The sequence below is a fragment of the Lucilia sericata genome, unplaced genomic scaffold (assembly GCF_015586225.1).
Source record: "Lucilia sericata isolate MDLA Ls3-8-SP2 unplaced genomic scaffold, ASM1558622v1 Contig000012F_arrow, whole genome shotgun sequence".
Classification (NCBI taxonomy): Eukaryota; Metazoa; Arthropoda; class Insecta; order Diptera; family Calliphoridae; genus Lucilia; species Lucilia sericata.
In genome coordinates, this window is record NW_023994051.1 from 1372580 (window position 1) to 1392964 (window position 20385).

Genomic DNA, 20385 nt, shown 5'->3' on the forward strand with positions numbered 1-20385 from the left:
GTGTACAAAAGCTTTTTTTTTTGGAGGTCGTGACAGACGTGTCTATTGGTTAATGGTTGGTTTTATTTAAATGAAACTAAATGAACTTTTACTTCCAATAAAAAAAATCAAAACAAATTTAAATCAATTTAAAGTAAATTTTGAAAGAGTTTTTTTTGTTATTAATTCACTAACACTAAAGTAACTATAACAAAGATTTTTATACACTGTTATAAACTATTAAAAGTTTTCAATAGTAAATAAAATTTGTGTTATTTTACTTTTTATTAATTTTAGCGCCTATAAGTAGGCTTCTATAAATAAAATTTACTTAAAATTTTTTAAGTCTAATTTAAGGGTTCTTGACAATTTTCTTTAAAAATTATTTTTAAATAAATTTAAATTATGTATTAAAATTTCAAAAATTATTATTTAAATATCGTTTAGTTAAAAATAATTTTTCTGGTTTTTCACAAATTAATATCTAAATTTTTGTCTACCAATAAAGTTTGTTTTTTCCTTTTTTGCTTTACATTAAGCCAACCAACAGCACATCAATAAACCAAATTAAAACCACAACAATTTTTCACAATTTTCACGTGTAAATTTTCCAATTGGTTGAACTTTTGCTCTTTTTTTCCACCATTTTTTGAAGCAAAAACAAACAGTAAACTGCAGCACAATTTCACTCATATAAATGATAAAAAATAATAAAAAAATAAATTAAAACAAGTAGAAAAAATATTGTAAATTAAAATAAAACAAAACTGTACAAAAATGTTAATAAAACATAACCCAGCGAAATTTTTAGTAAAAGGAATTGGAAAAATTCTAAACATTTTTAAATTAAATTTAAGCTGAAATTAATTAAGTTGAAATTCATTTTAAAAGAATCTTTATATATGCATTTTTTGGGATCTCATCCTATTTTTAGATTTTTCTTTTTCTCATGGGGTTGTTAGCTTGTGTTACTATTTATTTGCCTCATAAAATCTGACAGATTAATTTCCTAATTATATGTGTATATATGTATTTATAAAAAAACCAGCCATAAACTGATAAAATGTTGAAAAAAAAAATTATTAAAAATATTATGTAAAACTAACTTTTTTTTGCTGCAGCACAAAAAAAATTATTTTAATGTAAAAATACACGCAATATAAGGCCAAAACATTGTAGTAAAATTATATATTAAAAAAGATTTAAAATTTTGTTGTTTTGCAAAGAAAGAAAAACGCATCTGCGTTTTTTTTATAAAAAAAATGGTGGAAAAAAACAGGGTTGATAAAAATTTTTGCACAAAAAAGGAAGTATTCAGCCAGCAGCAAAATAATAAATGAAAAAAAAAAAACATTTAACAACCATTGATTGGTCAAACACATAATCCTCAAGTCATACATGCAAGAGATGATGTTGATGATGATGCATCATTTATGATGCAACACAAAATATTTATGCCCTGACACTAACACCGAAAAATTCAAAATTTTTAAAGCAAAAGGTGAAAGGAAAGAGTTTACTTTTTTTGTAATGTTTTTGTGAAAATATTTTAGTTGGTGCAGCCAAAAAATTTGTTATAGCGATCATTTAAGATCATGCTTAAATATTGTATATTTGAGTATAATTTTGGTTAAAACAACTTTGTGTTCTTAGAATTATATTATTCAGTTTATCTGTGCAAGTATTTGTCTTTGCAATCATATATTTTAATTTAGTTTACAATATTTTATTAGGGCAACCATTTTCTTTTTAATTATTTTAGTCTCTATTGAAGGACTGTGCTCAAATATAGCAGCAGCAAATACCAGCGAATCGTAAAATATATACATTTTGCTTTTCATCTAAACAATTTGTTGTGACAATCAAATTATTTAGTTAAGCGTATTAAGTTTAGCAAAGGCAACAAAGAATCATTAAAGCTTTAGGAATTCTTTTTGAAAATATTAGTTTTTATAGAAAATTTAAATTTAAATTAAAATAATTTAAATTTAAAATTTTCAAAAATAACAATAATTTTTAAATTAAAAATCCAGCAAAAGTGCCTGCCTCCGGTAGGTTAGTTGGTAGTGTTCCAGTCTGTCAGTCCGGACATCGAGACTCTGGTTAATGAACACACAACAGAAATGACCTAGTAGCCTAGGCGTACTTCCTCAGATCTAATGTAAACAAGTAGGAAAATATAATCCGACATGGCCGTCTATATGACACCCTACACCATGGGTAAATTTTAAAAATTATTTATTTTTCTTAAAGAAAGTTTTAGGTTTAATTTGACCTTAATTCCGATGTATTTAGGCAATTTATTGATGAAAAACTAAATTTCTAAAAGTGGCTTTATATGGATCAAATATGGGCCGATCCTCAGTAAGTTGGGAAGATGGATGTAATTTTATATAAAGGTTAGTTATGCTGAATTTCATTGCGATACTAATGGTTATAAGTAAATCGGAAGGTAAGGTTGTATGGGAGCTGGGTGAAATAATAGACCGATTTCAACCATTTGTTCTTATGGCAAAAAACTCGTATGGTCCAAATTTTATCAAAATATTTTGAAAATTGTGGCCTGTAGCTTGCGCACAAGGTTTACATGGACAGCCAGCCAGCCGGACAGACGGACGGACATGTCTTAATAGACTCAGAAAGTGATTCTTTTTATGCATTACAAACATCAGCACTATAGTGGTGTAGGGTATAAATATGTAAATCCTCCTTTTAAACTAACAATCCCGCCAAAAATTCACAAAATTCAAGTGCAAACTTTTTTAATTAAATCCATATTTTGTTATAACACAAAAAAAAAAATTGCTCTATTGTTGTTGTAACTATGTATAATTGTTCTATATGTTGCTGCTTTGCTGTCTATAACATCCACCCCCCCCCAAACTCTGGGCATTGAAAATTAAACGCATAACATTTCTACATTCATACATATTTTCACGGTACATAAATCATTTTGCCGCAATTCATGCAAAACGTAAAACAACAACAATAATAACAAGGAAAATATAGAATTTTTTTAAATTAGAAAATATATAAATGTACAAACAAATAAGAAACAATTTCCAACAGACGACATACAAAACAGCAAACAGATGAAAAAAAATTAGAAGGAACAAGAGAAAAAAAAACAACAAATTCCTAAAATACAAAAATATAAAGCAAATGACATTGTGTGGAAAAAAAGTAATTTATGTTGTTTTTTTTTCAATTTCATTCTCTAACTAAAGTTACATAGAAAAAAAGCGCATTGTTTTATTTATATTGCAAAAAAAATGTATTAGACTGTGTGTATCTAGTAGATGTTAAAAGAGTATAAGCTTTAGTAAAATACAATTTGCTTAAAGCATTTCACAAAAAATTATATTTTCCTATAGTTATTGTTCAGTTTTTTTTTTTTGTGTTTTCTATTATAGAAAAAATGAAATATTTATATTAGAGAAACAAAACACTTGCGCTAAAAACTTTGACGACAGCAAATAGAAAAAAAATTATAGAAATAATACACATTCTAATAATGAGTGTAGGGGTGTAGACTTCAAATACTCAGTCATTTAAATGAAAAAAAATCACACACGTTTAACGGCTGTTTCAAAAAGAATGGCATTTTAAGGACTTTATTAGAAATAAGGTTTTATTGAGGATTTACGTACTTAAGCAAAAGTTACTTTTTTCATTTCTGTTCTCTAATGAAATAAAGTCAGGTTCGGAAATAATAATTTTAGAAGCTTTCTTTAGATGTTGAATAAAAAAGTAATTCTTTAAGAAGTAGTTTTGTCTTAAAAAAGGGTCGTAAAAAATCCCCTTAGTACCAAAGTCCTTTAAAAATGTACCTATAATTTTACTTAATTTTATTTAGTTAGTACCAAATTGTACCAAATTGAGAATAATAGTACCAAAACATGTCAACATTGTTCAGCCGACGCGTTTTATTAAAATTTCCTTAAACAATATAGTTTTTTAAATTTCCTTTAAAACCTCAGTACTTTTATTAATTTTATTCTAAACTCGCCGTCTAACAAGTGTTAGTTGTTTAAAAGACACACAAAAAGATAGACACAGTATTTGAAAAAAAAAATGAATACAAAAAATAACTATTAGTAGACTCTAGAGAGGGTCTTTTTTAGAACAAAAAAAAAAAAATCAAAATAAATTCTACAGCAACAACAAACACATGCTTTAGAGGCACAAACCAAACGACAGACGGACAAAACGACACACACAAACAAATTTGTAGCACAACAGCAGCGCGAAACAAAGTGATAAATCATTTTAACTGTCACTTTCGAAATACAATTTTATCTTAAAACAATATGAAAACAAAAACAACAATAACAAAAAGCTATAAGTAACAGAATATTTATTTAAAAATAAAGAAAAACTAATTTTCTTTAATTTAAATTAAATATTAAAAGAAATATAATTTTTAAAAAAATTTCCAATTTATTTCAAAAAAATCTATTTTTTAATTAAAGCGACGGCATTAAGTAAATTTTAAAAGATTACTCAATTAACAACAAAACAGCACAAGTTGTTTAAAAAACAAAATTTTTTTTATAACAAACTAAAGAAAAATAAAGGAAAAAATAAAAATACTGCACAAGCAAAAACAAAATGACACTCCACCCATTTTTAAAAGCCAACATATGACAGCCATATGAAAATAAATAAAGAAAAAACAACAACTATAACAAAAAAAAAACACTAAAAAGAAAATAACCAACACTTATGCGAAAAAAAACAACAACACAAGACGCAAAAGCACAACAACAAACAATAATGAAAAACTGCAAATACAAAATGGAAAAATGGCTGAATGATTACATAAAAAAGAGCGCAAAACTAACTTAAGATTTTTAAGCAAATAAGTCACTACTTATAATCAAAAAAGAAATTAAATTTTATATAATATTCAAACTTAATTAATTTATAGTCATTTCCACAACAAAAGTATTTATTTTTATTAAAATTCATATCAATTCTATAATTTTTTTGAAATTATTTCATATTGCAAAGCTCTCCCTACTTTTATTTATACTTCTCGCTAAAACATTCCCCTATAAATATACTCTTTGAAAAATTAATCTTTTTTATTTATTTTGTTGTAGTAAACAAAGAGGGGAATTAACTCATACTCTTACACTAACGCTCTCACTGCCTTAATCTCTCTTTAAAAAGCTGCTAAAGTAAAAAAGCAATTCGCTTTGAGTTATTTTTTTTAAGAATTTTCACTCATTTTCTCCAGTACTCTTGAGTGTGAGTAAAATTACTCATATTTTTACAGACTGTGTGGCAACTTTTCTGTATATTTTTTCGTTTTTTTTTTTTTTTTAAATAATAATTTCATATTTATTTTTTTGCGCGCAAAAAAATTCAACGCTCAGCTTAAAAATCATACACACGAAATAAAAATTATTAAGATTTATGTGCGAAAACATTTTCTTTGGGGGTCGTGACCGTGAGTCTATTAAATAAAATTTTGTATGTTCTCTGGTCTAGAATGTCTGCTTGTATGGCGATGAAGAAAAAATAAATGTAAAATTTTGATTTTTATGTAGGAAAAATAAAAAAAAATTTATTTAAATTAGAATTTGGTGGATTATATGAAAATAAAAGTATGTTTAAAATTTATATTTATGGTAATTGGAAAATTTGTAAAAAATTAAAGAAATTTAACGAAAGGCGTTGTTGAAGAATGAAATTAAAAGTGTAGAAATAAACCGGTATTGTATTTGAAAAATATTGTAATTTTATATTAAAACTATTACTTTATGAGAATAAGAATAAAACTGAATTGGAACAGCACTAGAACAGAACTATAACAGGACTAGAACAGATTTAGAACAGAACTATAGCAGAACCGGAACAGACTAAGAACAGAAGTAGAACAGAACTAGAACAGAACTAGAACAGAACTAGAACAGAACTAGAACAGAACTAGAACTAGAACTGAACTAGAACTGAACTAGAACTGAACTAGAACTGAACTAGAACTGAACTAGAACTGAACTAGAACTGAACTAGAACTGAACTAGAACTGAACTAGAACTGAACTAGAACTGAACTAGAACTGAACTAGAACTGAACTAGAACTGAACTAGAACTGAACTAGAACTGAACTAGAACTAAACTAGAACAGAACTAGAATAGAACTGGACTAGAACTGGACTAGAACTGAACTAGAAGTGAACTAGAACTGAACTAGAACTAAACTAGAACAGAACTAGAATAGAACTGGACTAGAACTGAACTAGAAAAGAACTAGAACAGAACTAGAACAAAACTAGAACAGAACTAGAACAGAACTAGAACAGAACTAGAACAGAACTAGAACAGAACTAGAACAGAACTAGAACAGAACTAGAACAGAACTAGAACAGAACTAGAACAGAACTAGAACAAGCACTTAGAACAGAACTAGAACAGAACTAGAACCGACTTAGAACAGACTAGAACCGAACTAGAACAGAACTAGAACAACTGAACAGAACTAGAACGAACGAACAAAAAAAAAACAACTCGAACAGAACTAGAACAGGAAATAGAAGAAGAACTAGAAAGAAAATAGAACAGAACTAGAATCGAACTAGAACAGAACTAGACAGAATAGAACAGAACTAGAACAGGACTAGAACAGAAACTAGAAACAGAAATAGAACAGAAAGAGAACAGAAATAGAACAGAACTAGAACAGAACTAGAAACAGAACTCGAATGAACTAGAAAACAGAACCAAAATAGAACTAAAACAGAACTAAAACAGAATAGAAACTGAAATTGAACTAGAAAGAACTAGACGACTAGAATGAACTAGAACTGAATAGATCTGAACTAGAACTGAACTAGAACTGACTAGACTAGAACTGAACTAGAACTGAACTAGAACTGAACTAGAACTGAACTAGAACTGAACTAGAACTGAACTAGAACTGAACTAGAACTGAACTAGAACTGAACTAGAACTGAACTAGAACTGAACTAGAACTAGAACTGAACTAGAACTGAACTAGAACTGAACTAGAACTGAACTAGAACTGAACTAGAACTGAACTAGAACTGAACTAGAACTGAACTAGAACTGAACTAGAACTGAACTAGAACTGAACTAGAACTGAACTAGAACTGAACTAGAACTGAACTAGAACTGAACTAGAACTGAACTAGAACTGAACTAGAACTGAACTAGAACTGAACTAGAACTGAACTAGAACTGAACTAGAACTGAACTAGAACTGAACTAGAACTGAACTAGAACTGAACTAGAACTGAACTAGAACTGAACTAGAACTGAACTAGAACTGAACTAGAACTGAACTAGAACTGAACTAGAACTGAACTAGAACTGAACTAGAACTGAACTAGAACTGAACTAGAACTGAACTAGAACTGAACTAGAACTGAACTAGAACTGAACTAGAACTAAACTAGAACTGAACTAGAACTGAACTAGAACTGAACTAGAACTGAACTAGAACTGAACTAGAACTGAACTAGAACTGAACTAGAACTGAACTAGAACTGAACTAGAACTGAACTAGAACTGAACTAGAACTGAATATTTCAAAATGTTACATTTGATTACTTTTTGGACCTTGTGCCTTCCTTATCCCTGTTTTTATTACTAATTTAGAAGTAAACCGGGTCATTCACTTAAGTTTTTTGTTGTGCCCCAGAAAATTGTGTCACTTACAGTGTTTTTTTTTTTAACAACAAACTTTAAACATTTTGCTGTAGCCATAAGGATATATATTTTTTTCAACTATATACGCATAAACACCCCACAAAAACATTAAATTTAATACGCACATTACACCCAAAAGAAAATTGGCCATTAAGTTTTCATAGAAGTAATTTTTTTTTTTAACAGAAAAAAGTAACGTCTTCCCAAAGAATTTAAATAAAGGTGTGTACCTTAATAATAAGGAATAGGTTACAAGGAAGTTTACTTTTTTTTATAAATACAAACAACTACAAAAGGAAGAAAATAAACAAAATAACAAATGCCTAAGGGTATGCAGAGTTTGGTGGTTGGGAGTATTGTTCAAAAAAAATATATAAGTAAAACCTTCTCTTGTTATAAAAATTATATGGCACTTCTTATTAACATTGTTTTTATGTGCCATTTAAGGTTATAAAATAAATTATTATTAACGTCATTTGAAATTACAACAGCATTACGATATTATTATTTAAAACTTTATTTAAAAGCAGGATGATGGTAACAATACAAAAAGTATATAAAATCAACTTTTTTTTTAAGCCAGACATAACGACGGCGCAAATTTTTGTTTGAAAAAAAAAAAAAAAAACGAAAATTTTGTTATTAGCCAATCTTTTACTCAGGTTTCAAATGAAATCATTTAATGCCACACAACCTACATTTATAGTTTTGTTTAAATTAAGATTTTAATACCACTGTTGTTTTTTTTTTTCTGTTTGCTTTTATCACTTTTAAACAATTTTTATATATTTTAGATATGAAACTGTCAATTTTATCAATAATTCCTATTTAAGCGGTTTTTTTTATAGAAATTTTGTTTAAAAAAATTGTTTTTCAATGATAAGTTAAGCTTTTAATATAAACATGACAAGTGTTACAAATAATATTATAAAATAAAAATATATAACTTAACTTTGCTTGGTTTTTTTTGGTGCTTTCATTTGGGTTTTTGTTAATACTTCATTTGTAGTTTATTTTTTTTTTTTTTGTTTTTTATAATTGTTTTGTTTAAATGTCATTTTTAACCTGGTTTTTTCTCTAATTTTGTTTTAGGTCGATGGTGTCGAAGAGAATGGTCATCACCTGCCGATACTAGAAATGCCGATGCCTCAAGACGATTATATTCCTCAGTCTTCCTGGGTAGTCCCGGTAAGTTAAAATATATGATTTATTTACGAAATGTTTTAAATTTTAAGATTTTTTAAGGAATTAGTAGTTTTAGCTTGCAGTTTTAGGGCTTAAAGTTGGTTTTTTTAATTTATAGAATTTTGTTACGAAGGCGTATGATTAATATTAATTAGAGGTTTTAATAGGGAAAAATTAATAAAAAATATTTCTGTCTTAAATAAAATTTTTGTAAAATAAGTGAAAAATAAACTAGATTTCAAAGTTTTAAAAACATAAGCAAAAAATTTAAAATTTTGAAAACTAAAGAAAAATTACATATAAATATAAAAATAGATTAACAAAAAAATTTTAATAAAAAAATTATAAGAAAATTAAATATAATATTAACTAGTTTGAAAGGAAATTTATATATTAAAACACATTTAAAGAATATTGTTAAACTTACCTAAAATTCATATGTTTTTTGAGAATTTACCATCAATAAGTTTTTTTGACATCACCCACAAAGTTCATCATTAACAACAAATGCATGGCAACAGAAAAAACCACATGAAAAGATAAGAAAGGAAATTGAACATATTTTTTTTAGTAAAATTATCGATTTTTATTAAATATTATTCAAAAATCATACAAAACCCTTCACTAAATATAAAAATAAAAAACCATAAAGATGAAAATCAACAAAAATTTTCAGTGAAGCATAAACATTTCGACAAATAAATGCAGTAACGAAGAAAAAAAAATATATATATTCACAGACTAAATGTCTAGCAAAATACAAAAAAAGCAACAAAACATTTAAATATGTTGTTGTAAGTGAAGCTTTTAGAGGCTGCACTTGACGTTTGTTTGTTGCAAATAAAAGAAGTTTTAAGCATAGATTTCATGATCTTTCTATTCAAATGTAAAGAACTTAAAAAACTGGCAAAAAAAAGAAGAACTATGTTCATACATTTGTTACAAGAGGCACGTCATCCTTCTCATCATCATCAGTAACATCAGCGTAGTCAGCAACATTTTGCTTTTTTTTTATTTTTTTTTTGCTGGCAACATGATGAGGCATACTGAACAAAACGTATATATAGAAAATAAAAAAACTTTAGAATGCGGTAAAAATTGTTTGATATTTTTGCTTGATTTCTTTTTACAAAAGAATTGCCAAGAGTTTAAACAACACTTAATGGCAGCAGCAACAACAACAAACTTGAAAAAAAAAATCAAAACAACAAATATTTTTAAATAGAGTTGCATTTAGGCTTTTATTTCGTTCAACAGCCAAAGAAAAAGGAAACACTGCAAAAATCAATGTTTTGTAAGTAAAGCGTCGGTGGCGGCATGTGTTGCCTTTAGTTTTTTTCTTTTGCTGGCAAACAGTTGTTATTTTTTTCTTTTCGTTTTTTTTTTTTACTATTTGGAATTCTCAGCTTAAGTTGCATGTGCAGCCAGTGTAACGCCATTTTTGCTAAACAGTAACTAACAAATGGCTGCATTATTCTAGACAACATTCTTCTACTTAAAACTGCTATGAACAGAAAAAAAAAACACAATTCTCTACTACAAATAGACGCCGTTAACAAACATTTAGCCAGGCCAGCAATATTGTTTTGAATTCAAAAAAAAAAAAAAATAGCCAACATAAAATAACAAGTAACAAAAAATAGTTTGTTTAAGGCCATGAAACAATATGCAAAAGAGTTGAGGTTTTTTTTCACTAGATGCTGGGTATTTCTAGTGAATGACTGTCTGTCTGTCTGCCTGCTTTGAGTGACTTAGAATGAAGAAAGAAAAAAAAAATAGTATTATAGGAAAAAAACCGCCAAAAGGATAATCAGCAACAATTTAATATTATTACACCACGATTTTTTCTATAGCTATAGAAAATAAACAGCTGGAATAGCTTAAAATTATATTAAAGTATTGAGAATTTTTATTTATTATAAAAATTTTATACAATTTTGTAAAAATATTAAAAATATTTGAAATGTTTATGTTACTTTTTGTGTTAAACCAACAGGACGTATGATTAATATTAATTATAAAGTTTTTTTTTTTTCTTTAAAATTAATAAACATCACTTCCAAGATACTTGGATCTAACTTCGACGAATGCCTGACAGTAGTAAAGAAAGTGCTCCAGAGTTTCACTGTCCTCTCCACATGCTCTACATTCGTCTGAATCCGCATGGCCAATTTTGTTTAGAAGTATGTGCTCGTAATCCTATGTGTCCACTCAGAACAAGTACCATCATACTAACTTCAGACTTGCTCATTTTGAGGAGATTTCTTGTCTTGTTCTCATCAGGGTCATCCAATATTATCTTTGTGGTTCTACCCACCGTTTCATTATTCCAAGAGGTCTTATGGCATTCCTTTACTCATATTTTTAATTCAGCTTTTGTTGAGTCGAATGGTTTTGTATTTGTCAGGTTAACTACCTTGAGCTTTCTTACCTTTAAGCTATTACATTCGCCCTTTCGTTGCCGACTACTCCCGAGTGGCCTGGTAGAGTATTCAGTTAAATACGGTCTTAGATTGAATTCTATCACCTTTTATCACCCTAATTGCCTCTGGCTGTCGGTAAATATATTAAAGGCTGTGGTCGCCATATTTATTCTAGTCCAATTTACAAATTCCGTTTTTGCTCGGACTTCTGTCTGGAAGCTTGTGTTATGATTAGGTAAACAGTGGTATATTTCTGTTTCTGGGTCTTCAATATAGAAGCCCAGGCCCACTTTGTCCCCCAATTTAGAGCCATACGTATAAAAATGGATTCCTACTGGTATTTGCTATAGTTTTCCGCTTGTTCGAGACATTCTATCTGGGATCAGCGTTTCAAAGTTTCCGACATATTCTGTGTCTGGTATGCGATCAGGCACGTCCGATGATTGTGTATAACCTTCCAATGTGTCCAGTATACATTGAAGACGTTCGCCTAAAGTAAAGTGCTTTACATACTTGTTAAATTTAAAAAGTTTTTTGCTTGAAATTTAGCATTTTTTAAAATTTTTTAAAACTTTCTTTCTAAAACAAAAAAGTTTTGTATTTCTGTAGCTATTTTATTTATTTAGTTAGTTAACAATTTTATAAATATTTCATTTATTTAGCTATTGAATTAAAGATGATTTTGTCGGTTAGTTTGAAAGTTGTCTTTTTTTTGGATTTCTTTAAGGTTGTCCCATAAATTCTTATTTACACTATAAAAATATATAGAGGTTTGTTTTTTTTTACTTTTAAGAAATCATTGAAAATCTTAAAAACAATTTTTTGTAGCTGTTTGTAACTTAAAAAAAAAAACTAAAACACTGTTAACAAAATCCCCAACTAGGCATAATAATTTCGCGCTTCAATGAAATGCGATACGTTTGAGTTGATGATGTTAAAGATGATCAACACGAATCTTAGTTTTTTTTTTATATTTTTGGTGGCTGTGGCCAACAACATTAATGTTAAAGCCATAGATGTATGGCTTAAAACTTGTGATGAAACGTTCAGTGGTATAAGCGAAAAAAATTAAAAAAAAAAAAAAATAAAAATCCAAAATGTGAAATAACCTTAAATCGTACATTGAAAATGATGATGAAGTTGGTGGGTTTTTTTTAAGCTTAAATATTTTTTTTTTTTTTTTGATTTTTTGTTTAAAGACATTAAGTCTTTAACAGAAAAAATATTGGAATTAAAGAAAGAAAATACACAATAAAAAAACTGCTGCTTGAAATGAAATGACTAAAAAGTGAATTCCTGAAACACACCTTAAAATCACTTGGGGATATCACTTCACAATATGAAGCTTTTGCAGCCAACAAATACACACAGACAGACAGACAAAAAAGAACAAAAAAAAATACGGCCTAAAAGTTAAAATAAAGTCTGGCGGGATGAAGTCTTTTTTTTGGATTTTTTCTTGCTTAAGAAAATTAAAAATAAACTTCATAAGACTTTCATTCATTTTGATTTCTTTGTCATTTAAGTTATTGAACATGCATTGATACACGTTTGTTAACATACAAAAAACATTTATACCCGTATTTAAGGTATAAAATGCAGACAGACAGACAAACGGAGAGTTTTGAAGATAGGACGGACATTATTATAACCATAATAATAATGAGTATAATGATGATGAAAAAGTTAAGTTTGAGTAAGAGCTTTGATGGTTAGCAGGCTTTAGGGTTTTGATAGAGCAGCAACATCATCCTTTTGTCTTTCTCCCCGGCATCATGATGATGAGTCTGAGTTAAGTCAAAGAAGGCTATAAACAGCAACAAGCTTGCTTTAAGTAAGCATCACATGACATTTGGCTTGCAGTTCATAAATAATCGTCTTAAATGTAAAAATTTCAAGTTTCTTTTCAAACTGTGAGTGTGTGTGTTTTTTTTTTTGCTTTTAACTTTTAGCCAGATTAAGCTTAAGCTTTAATTCTCACTTTGACTGTTTTTTTGTTTTTCTTAAACTCCCGGGAAAAAAGTATTGAAAATTGTTTAAAGGAATTTCCTTGGTTTTTCTGTTTGCTGAAAATCCTTTAACTAAAAATTTTAAATACTTGCTAAGAATTAAGGAAAAGACCACAAAAACAGTGTGTTAAAAATATTTAAACGTGTTTAACAAAACGTTTACATTTGATTTTTTTTTTTAATATTTTTTTGTTTTATTTCAAACTCCCAGGAATTTGTTTACTTCTTTGTTCAAAAACATTTTTAGCATATTAAATGTTTAAAAAAATATAAATAAAAAAAGAATTAACGAAAAAAAAAATTATGGCCATTGTAGGCAGAGTCACATTTCAACTGCAGTTTTCAAACTTATTTCTGTGATGATCCCATTTTAATATTCTAAGATGCTTTAAATATAAAAAATACGTGTTGCTTGTTAAAAAGTTTTTTTTCTTTTCTTCAAAAAAAATTGTTATTACGTTTATTGTATTCCTAATTGATTTTTGTCATTTCAAACCCAGAAAACCATTGTTTTCAGTCTTCTTTTTTTTTCTTTATTTTTTGTTGTTGTTGAAAAAAAGATGCATATTTAGCCACCATTTAAAAAACCATCATCATTATCATCAGCTTTTATTATTGGTTGTTAGTGAATTCATTTAAAATGCATTGTGCATCGCGCCTATTTGGCATTTGTTTATTTTAGTATGCAAAATTGGTTAAAGAGACATGACATAAACAAACAAGAAAGTTGACAACACTGTTTTTTTGGCTCTTAAGTTGTTGGCTGTTTGGCTGTGACTGTGTGTTGAAATAAAAACAAATCAGCCAAGAAAACAAAAAATTAAAAAAAAATCTGAATTTATAAACAATTTAATATATTTAACACGTAGAAGGTCATATTTAATGCATTATTTGTAGTTTTGTTTTGTCTTTCAATGTAAAAGAGATTTTTGCATAAGAAAATCAAGCTTCAAGTGGAAAAAGTGAAAAAAAATACAGCCTTGAAAAAGGGTGGGGATTTGATGACACTAAAAAGAATTAATTCTTTTAGAAAGACTTGTACCTTGGGAATTTTGTGCTTTTTATTTTAAAAAAATTTGATTGATGGCTGTTATGTGTCTGTGAAATATTTCAAAATTTTTTATAAAAAAAATTCCTGAAAAAAAATTCTAACATATGAAAGCCTTAATCAAGTTATGTTTTGAATTATGGCTTAGAAAAAAAAAACATGTTCGTGTTTAAAATGTTTCTCAATTTCTTTAAATGATAAATGGCTGGAAAAATATAATAATAGGTTAAAGCAAATCTAACAAAAGAACTTCAAACACCTGCTTAGTTAGTTAAAAAAATAACTGTTATAATAACAATCTTATCTTTAGCAAAAAAGCCTACTTTTAGGCTTATATTTTCATAACAAAATAAAGCCTAGTTTTAGGCATATTTACATAATTTAAGTTAGAAATTTTAATTTTCTTTAAAACCTTAAAACATATATAAATTTACTATTTTTTATAATTACAGACAATTACGGCACAAGTGCAAGTGGTAAGCTTATTTTTTTTATATAAACTTATGCTAAACTAAATACTTTTAAAACCTCTCACTTCTCCCTCAATATATGTATGTATTTTCCCTCAAAAATAAAATTTATAGCATGGGCATTTAAAACAATTTTTATCTCATACACACGCTATATAATTATACGATCAAGCGTAACCTATTATCAGTAACAGATCACAACAAAAATAAACCTCTGTTTAAGAAATAAATTCCAACAAAAAATGGTCACCCAAACTAAAAGAACTTCTCATCCTTAAAATATCTTCTGCCTATCATATTTTTTTTTTGTACAAATGTATGTGTATGTTGTGGATTTTTTTTTTTTTTTTCTTAACAAAAGTTATAAATTTGCTGATTAAAAACCAGCTTATCATTATTAAGGCCACGGCCTAAAGAAACATATACACATTCAAACTATCTTAGGCAGCCAGAGTTTTTGATTTCAAAATGAAGAAAAGCATTGAAAGTTATAAAGTTATGCCATCTCAAGAAATGAAAAAGCAGCAAAAAATGAAATACCTTTTTTTTGGAAAAAAAGCTTTCTTAAGATTGCGGGTGTTTCTTATTGAAACCAAAGATTTTTTGTTATTTCAACAACAAAAAATATATTTCCTGTGAAATACTTATTATAAGATTTTGGGTTTTTTTGTTAAATATTTAAGGAAAAAGCCGTAGGAGATGTTTTCATAAACATACTGACCTTTGTTTTAAGGGCAAAAATATGTTTAAACAACATTTTATGAAAAGAGAAAAAATAAATATTTGGAATTTTTTTTTTGTTATAGAAATAATAAGTTGTTCTTTTAAAGTTCTCGAAAAGTGATTAAGAATGACTAATGAATGGGGACTTCAGAGACAATTGTTTAACTAAAGTTTTATTGTAAATGCATAAAGCTTTTACTAAAGTTTTTCAAATATTTTGAAAGCTTATTTGAAAGCTTTCATATACTATTATATAACTTATTTATAACTTATCATTTTTTAACCTATTCTTAACAATCTGCTAAAGGTTGTTTAATATGTCCTTTCAAAAGAGGAGAGCTTTAATAATATTAAAAGCTTTTAAAAGAGCTTTAATATATTTAGCCAACTAATAACAAGCATTTAAGCTTTTGCAAAAGCCTACCCAATACCAACAGAGCTTTTGTTTTCTTATCAGAAATACATTTCCTTCTAAAGCTTTTCAAAAGCTTAAAATTATTTCATATTTTATATACAAACTCCTATTTTATTACTTTTTTAATTAATTTTGTAAAGCATTTCAATTAAATTCAATTTCTTTCTTTTAAACTTAATCCTCTTTAAGTCATGACCCCTAAAACCACAAGAAAAAAAAACAAATATCAATAATCATTTCAAAATCTTATTTATTTAATATTTTTCTTCAACATTTTTTCTGTTTGCATTAAACAAGTATTAATAATTCTCTCAAACTCTGTGTTTAAACACATGTTTTCCCACCTTATAAATGTTTGTCAAATCCGGCTAACTGTCTGCACTGGGGTTCTGTATGTATGTACGTATGTAAATTTATTTACAAAAAGAAAATAAATATATGAAAAAAAATCACCATATTGATTGTCAATTTTATTTATTATTAACGCTCATAATTGTCAAATTTGCCAAATTTATGGTCACCACCAGATGAAACGATTTCAAAAGAGACAAGGAAGGAGGGAAACGTATTGAACTGAACAGAAACGAACAAAACAAAAATATTTTTATCCATGAATTTACGACAAGAAATTGAGATCAAGACACCAAAAATGCAAAAAAAAAAACAAGACACAAATAATAATAATAAAAACTTTGAACGAAGACAACAAAATATGCAAATCTTGAAGCCCCACAACAGTTCAATACAAGGAAACAAACCAACAAATAAACCAGCTTACAAGTGACATTAATTTTTTTTATATATTTGTGGCAAAATCGCAAAAAAAGAAATGTAAAGAATTTATATGATTTTTGTATTTGAACACAAAACTTTTCAATTAATAATCCTACAAATTGTCATTGAGGGCAATAATACTTGTTTTTGTAATGATTTTAAGAAAGCAAAAACTAAATTTTTTTTAATTTATAGTTAAAAATTAAAAATTCTGTTATTTTTATATTTATTTAAAAAAAAAGTTAACTTCTCTCCTTGTTTTTTGCAATATTTTGTCTCTGTCTGTTAGTTATTTGTTAAAGTTATTTTATCTATAGTTATTTTATATGCCCGCCACATGATCGTACGTCAACTTTACACCACAGGAGGTTGAAGTTTATTTTGTATATTACATGATGTTTTTTTCTACGTTTTGGTTTTTTTGGTTGTTGTTTTTTTTTTTTTTTGACTGGCAAAAATTGTATTCGTATGACATTTCATATTATATATTCACACACCTATACAATTTATAGAACTCTTGCTGGTTTCGTAGTCATTTTTACACACAAAACAACATACACAGTCGTCATCGTCGCCGCGCTGATGTCGTTTTGTTGAACGCGCCAATTTGAGTTCTTTATTAGGAGACAAGTTTACAAGCGTTGTTGTTGTTGCAGTTGAAGTTTTTGTATATTCCATTTCAACCATGATGGCAGCCCAAAATCTTCCTCTACCAAACCAACCAACCAAGCAAACAACCATCCATCCATATACAAACCTACAAATGAATATCTGTTCATACATGCATATCTAAATGCAATTCATTGAATATCACATCACTTTTAGCATCTTTAGAGAAGAAGAATCATCATCATCAACATTTTCATTGTTGTTTATATGTTGCATGGTTGTACGTATGTATGTTTGTGCTGCTACAACGTTATCGCTTTGGTTGATGAAGATGATGGTGGTGGTACTAGTGGTGCTGGTCCTGGTGCTGATGATGAACGAGACAAGGTCTTTGTAGCAATGTAAAGTGTGTACACAGTTGGATATTTTAATATTTAAAGAGCTACTCAGCAACAAATTCATTACTTTCCACAAAAAATAGATATAAAAAAGAAGAAAGTTTAAATATTTTATTTTGAAGTTAATATTTAATGAGAAAAGCACAACTTTAATTTTAATTAGTAAAACATTAGTAAATTTGAAATGTAGCGAAAAAACAAGAAAGGAAAGCTTTTAAGCTATTTAAAGTTATTATTTGGTATTTTCAATGAAAGATATTATTAATTATTATAAGCTTTTTTATGAAAAAGCTTTTTGTTAAAAAAAATATATATTGAAAAGCTTTCAAAAACAACAAGTTATTCTTAATATGTATATATGTGTGTAGAATTTAAACACATTTTCAATAAAGCTTTCATGAAAGCTTTAAAATTTCAAAAGCTTTTCATATAGAACTAAATATTTTAAAAGCTTTTCTTAAATCTTTTTAAAATATATGTAGCGAAAAAACAAAAGAAGAAAGCGTTTGACCTAAGTATATTTAAGCTTTTAAAAGAAAATCAATTCTAAGCAGGTTTAAGAGCTTTTTAAAATTTTCAAGTCTATTCAAAGACATTATTTTCATATTTTCAATGGAAGATATTATTAATTATTAAAAGCTTTCTTTTATGAAAAAAAGCGTTTTTGTTAATAAAATTGAAAAGCTTTAAAAAAAAAAACAAGCTATTCTTAATATGTACTTATGTGTGTAGAATTTAAACTCATTATCAATAAAGCTTTCATGAAAGCTTTGAAATTTCAAAAGCTTTTCATATATAACAAAACATTTTAAAAGCTTTTGTACATTTTTTTAGAATATACTTAAATTTAAGGGTTCAAACTAGCTTTTAATAAAACTTTCATACTAGTCTTGACTGAAAATGTTATAAGAAAATAGGCTTAAAGCTAAAATTTTTCCTAAAACAAGTTTTATCATGTTTTAAATCAAAAAATTTTCTAAATTTGCCCTTTAAAAAAATATATAATTTGCATGTATGCAGATTAATTTCGTGGCTTATTTTTTCAAAACTTTCATATACACAAAACTATACATACAGCCACATATCCTTAGGCTGTTTTGACATCATAATTGCTTGCATATGGAATGGTGAAGAAATTAACTACAAAAAAATACTTTATGTTTCTCATTATACAATGCTTGTTTATGAAAATAGTTTTTTTTTATAAAAACTCAAACTTCCTTTAAATATTTTGTGGATTGCATATTATTTTAAAATTTAACGCATAAGTCATATTATAAACATGCAATATTCCATCATATTCACTCACATCATGTGAAAATCTTTCAACACGAAAGTCCAAAAATATAAAAGAATCGCAAAAATTAGTTTTATATGAAAATATTAACCAGTAGTTATAATAAGGCCTTTTATAGGATTAAATCTCATAATTTTTGTAGAAGTTTTTAGAAGGCAAAATATTTGTAAAATATAAGCAAACATAGGTCGAAGTAAGAGAAAGGAGTTCAATGTGTAATATCTACAATAACAATAACACAGAGGAAAAAAGAAATATACACGCCTGGTACCAAATTAACACCAAACTGTTTATAATTTTTTAATACCATCCGTTGTCAAAGTATATACATACGTACGACAACACTATGTAATGTTGACAACATTGCAACAATTCGTTGTCGAAATCTAAATTTTATACACATCCGTTGTCTAAATGTTAACAAACGTGGTAAGCTCACTATTGACAAACAATCCGTTGGCAATAGTGAGCTTACCACGTTTGTTAACATTTAGACAACGAATGTGTATAAAATTTAGATTTCGACAACGAATTGTTGCAATGTTGACAACGTTGCGTTTTCAACATTACATAGTGTTGTCGTACGTATGTATATACTTAGACAATGGATGTTATTGAAAAATTATAAACTCTTTGGTGTCAATTTGGTACCAGGCTTGTATATGTCCTTTTCCCTCTGTGTAAAGTTTAAATTTTGGTTTACTAAGAACATTTCTTTAATATTGTTGCAGAATTTGCCAACATGGCAACTTTCCCATCTATATATTGTAAGAAAAACAAAATCTTGCAACCCTTTTCTTAAATCCTGGTTTAAGAAATCATTAAATATATAGCAAATCTGAACTTTATTGTATATTTTGTTTTAAAACCACCATCACACACACACACACCACCTTCCTAAAGCCAAACTCTAACTAAAGAAAATATATAAAAAAAAACATGTTTGAGCAAAAAAATTATGATGGATCACCAATCAAGCAACACCATCACAATATATACATTTTTTTTCTTATAATAATTTCTTGCAACAAAATATTATATTGGTTAAAATTACAAAAAAAAAAAAATAAGCAGAAAAGTACTAAAAAAATATATATTAAAAAAATATATGAGGCCAACCTGCATTTGCAACATCATATTCTCACAAAGTTTTATATATTGCAACAGCCACTGCAACATACAAAGTCAATAATAATTTTATGTTTTTTTTAATATTTTATTTTAGCTGTTTAAATGATGGCATTAACCTTTTTTGTTGCAACTATCTTTTCTTTTTTTTTTTTGTGTGGTACGGGCTGCTGTATGTTCAGTTTTTTTTTTTGTGTGGCGGATTGTTTGGATTTTTATGGCGGATTTGTGTGATCCATTGCTTTATGCT

At 27.4% G+C, this 20385-nt stretch overlaps 1 protein-coding gene across 4 annotated transcripts in view; it reads left to right on the top strand.

Annotated features, from left to right (window-relative positions):
• LOC119604243 (homeobox protein homothorax) overlaps positions 1–20385 on the top strand; it is a 160595-nt gene that overhangs the window by 120253 nt on the left and 19957 nt on the right. For 2 of the 4 annotated variants that reach the window (XM_037956734.1, XM_037956752.1), the window contains exons 9-10: positions 8749–8844; positions 14774–14797. In XM_037956734.1, coding sequence (XP_037812662.1) covers positions 8749–8844; positions 14774–14797 — 120 coding nt within the window. The remainder of the gene's footprint in view (positions 1–8748; positions 8845–14773; positions 14798–20385) is intronic. The other 2 variants (XM_037956744.1, XM_037956758.1) reach the window with 1 other exon arrangement.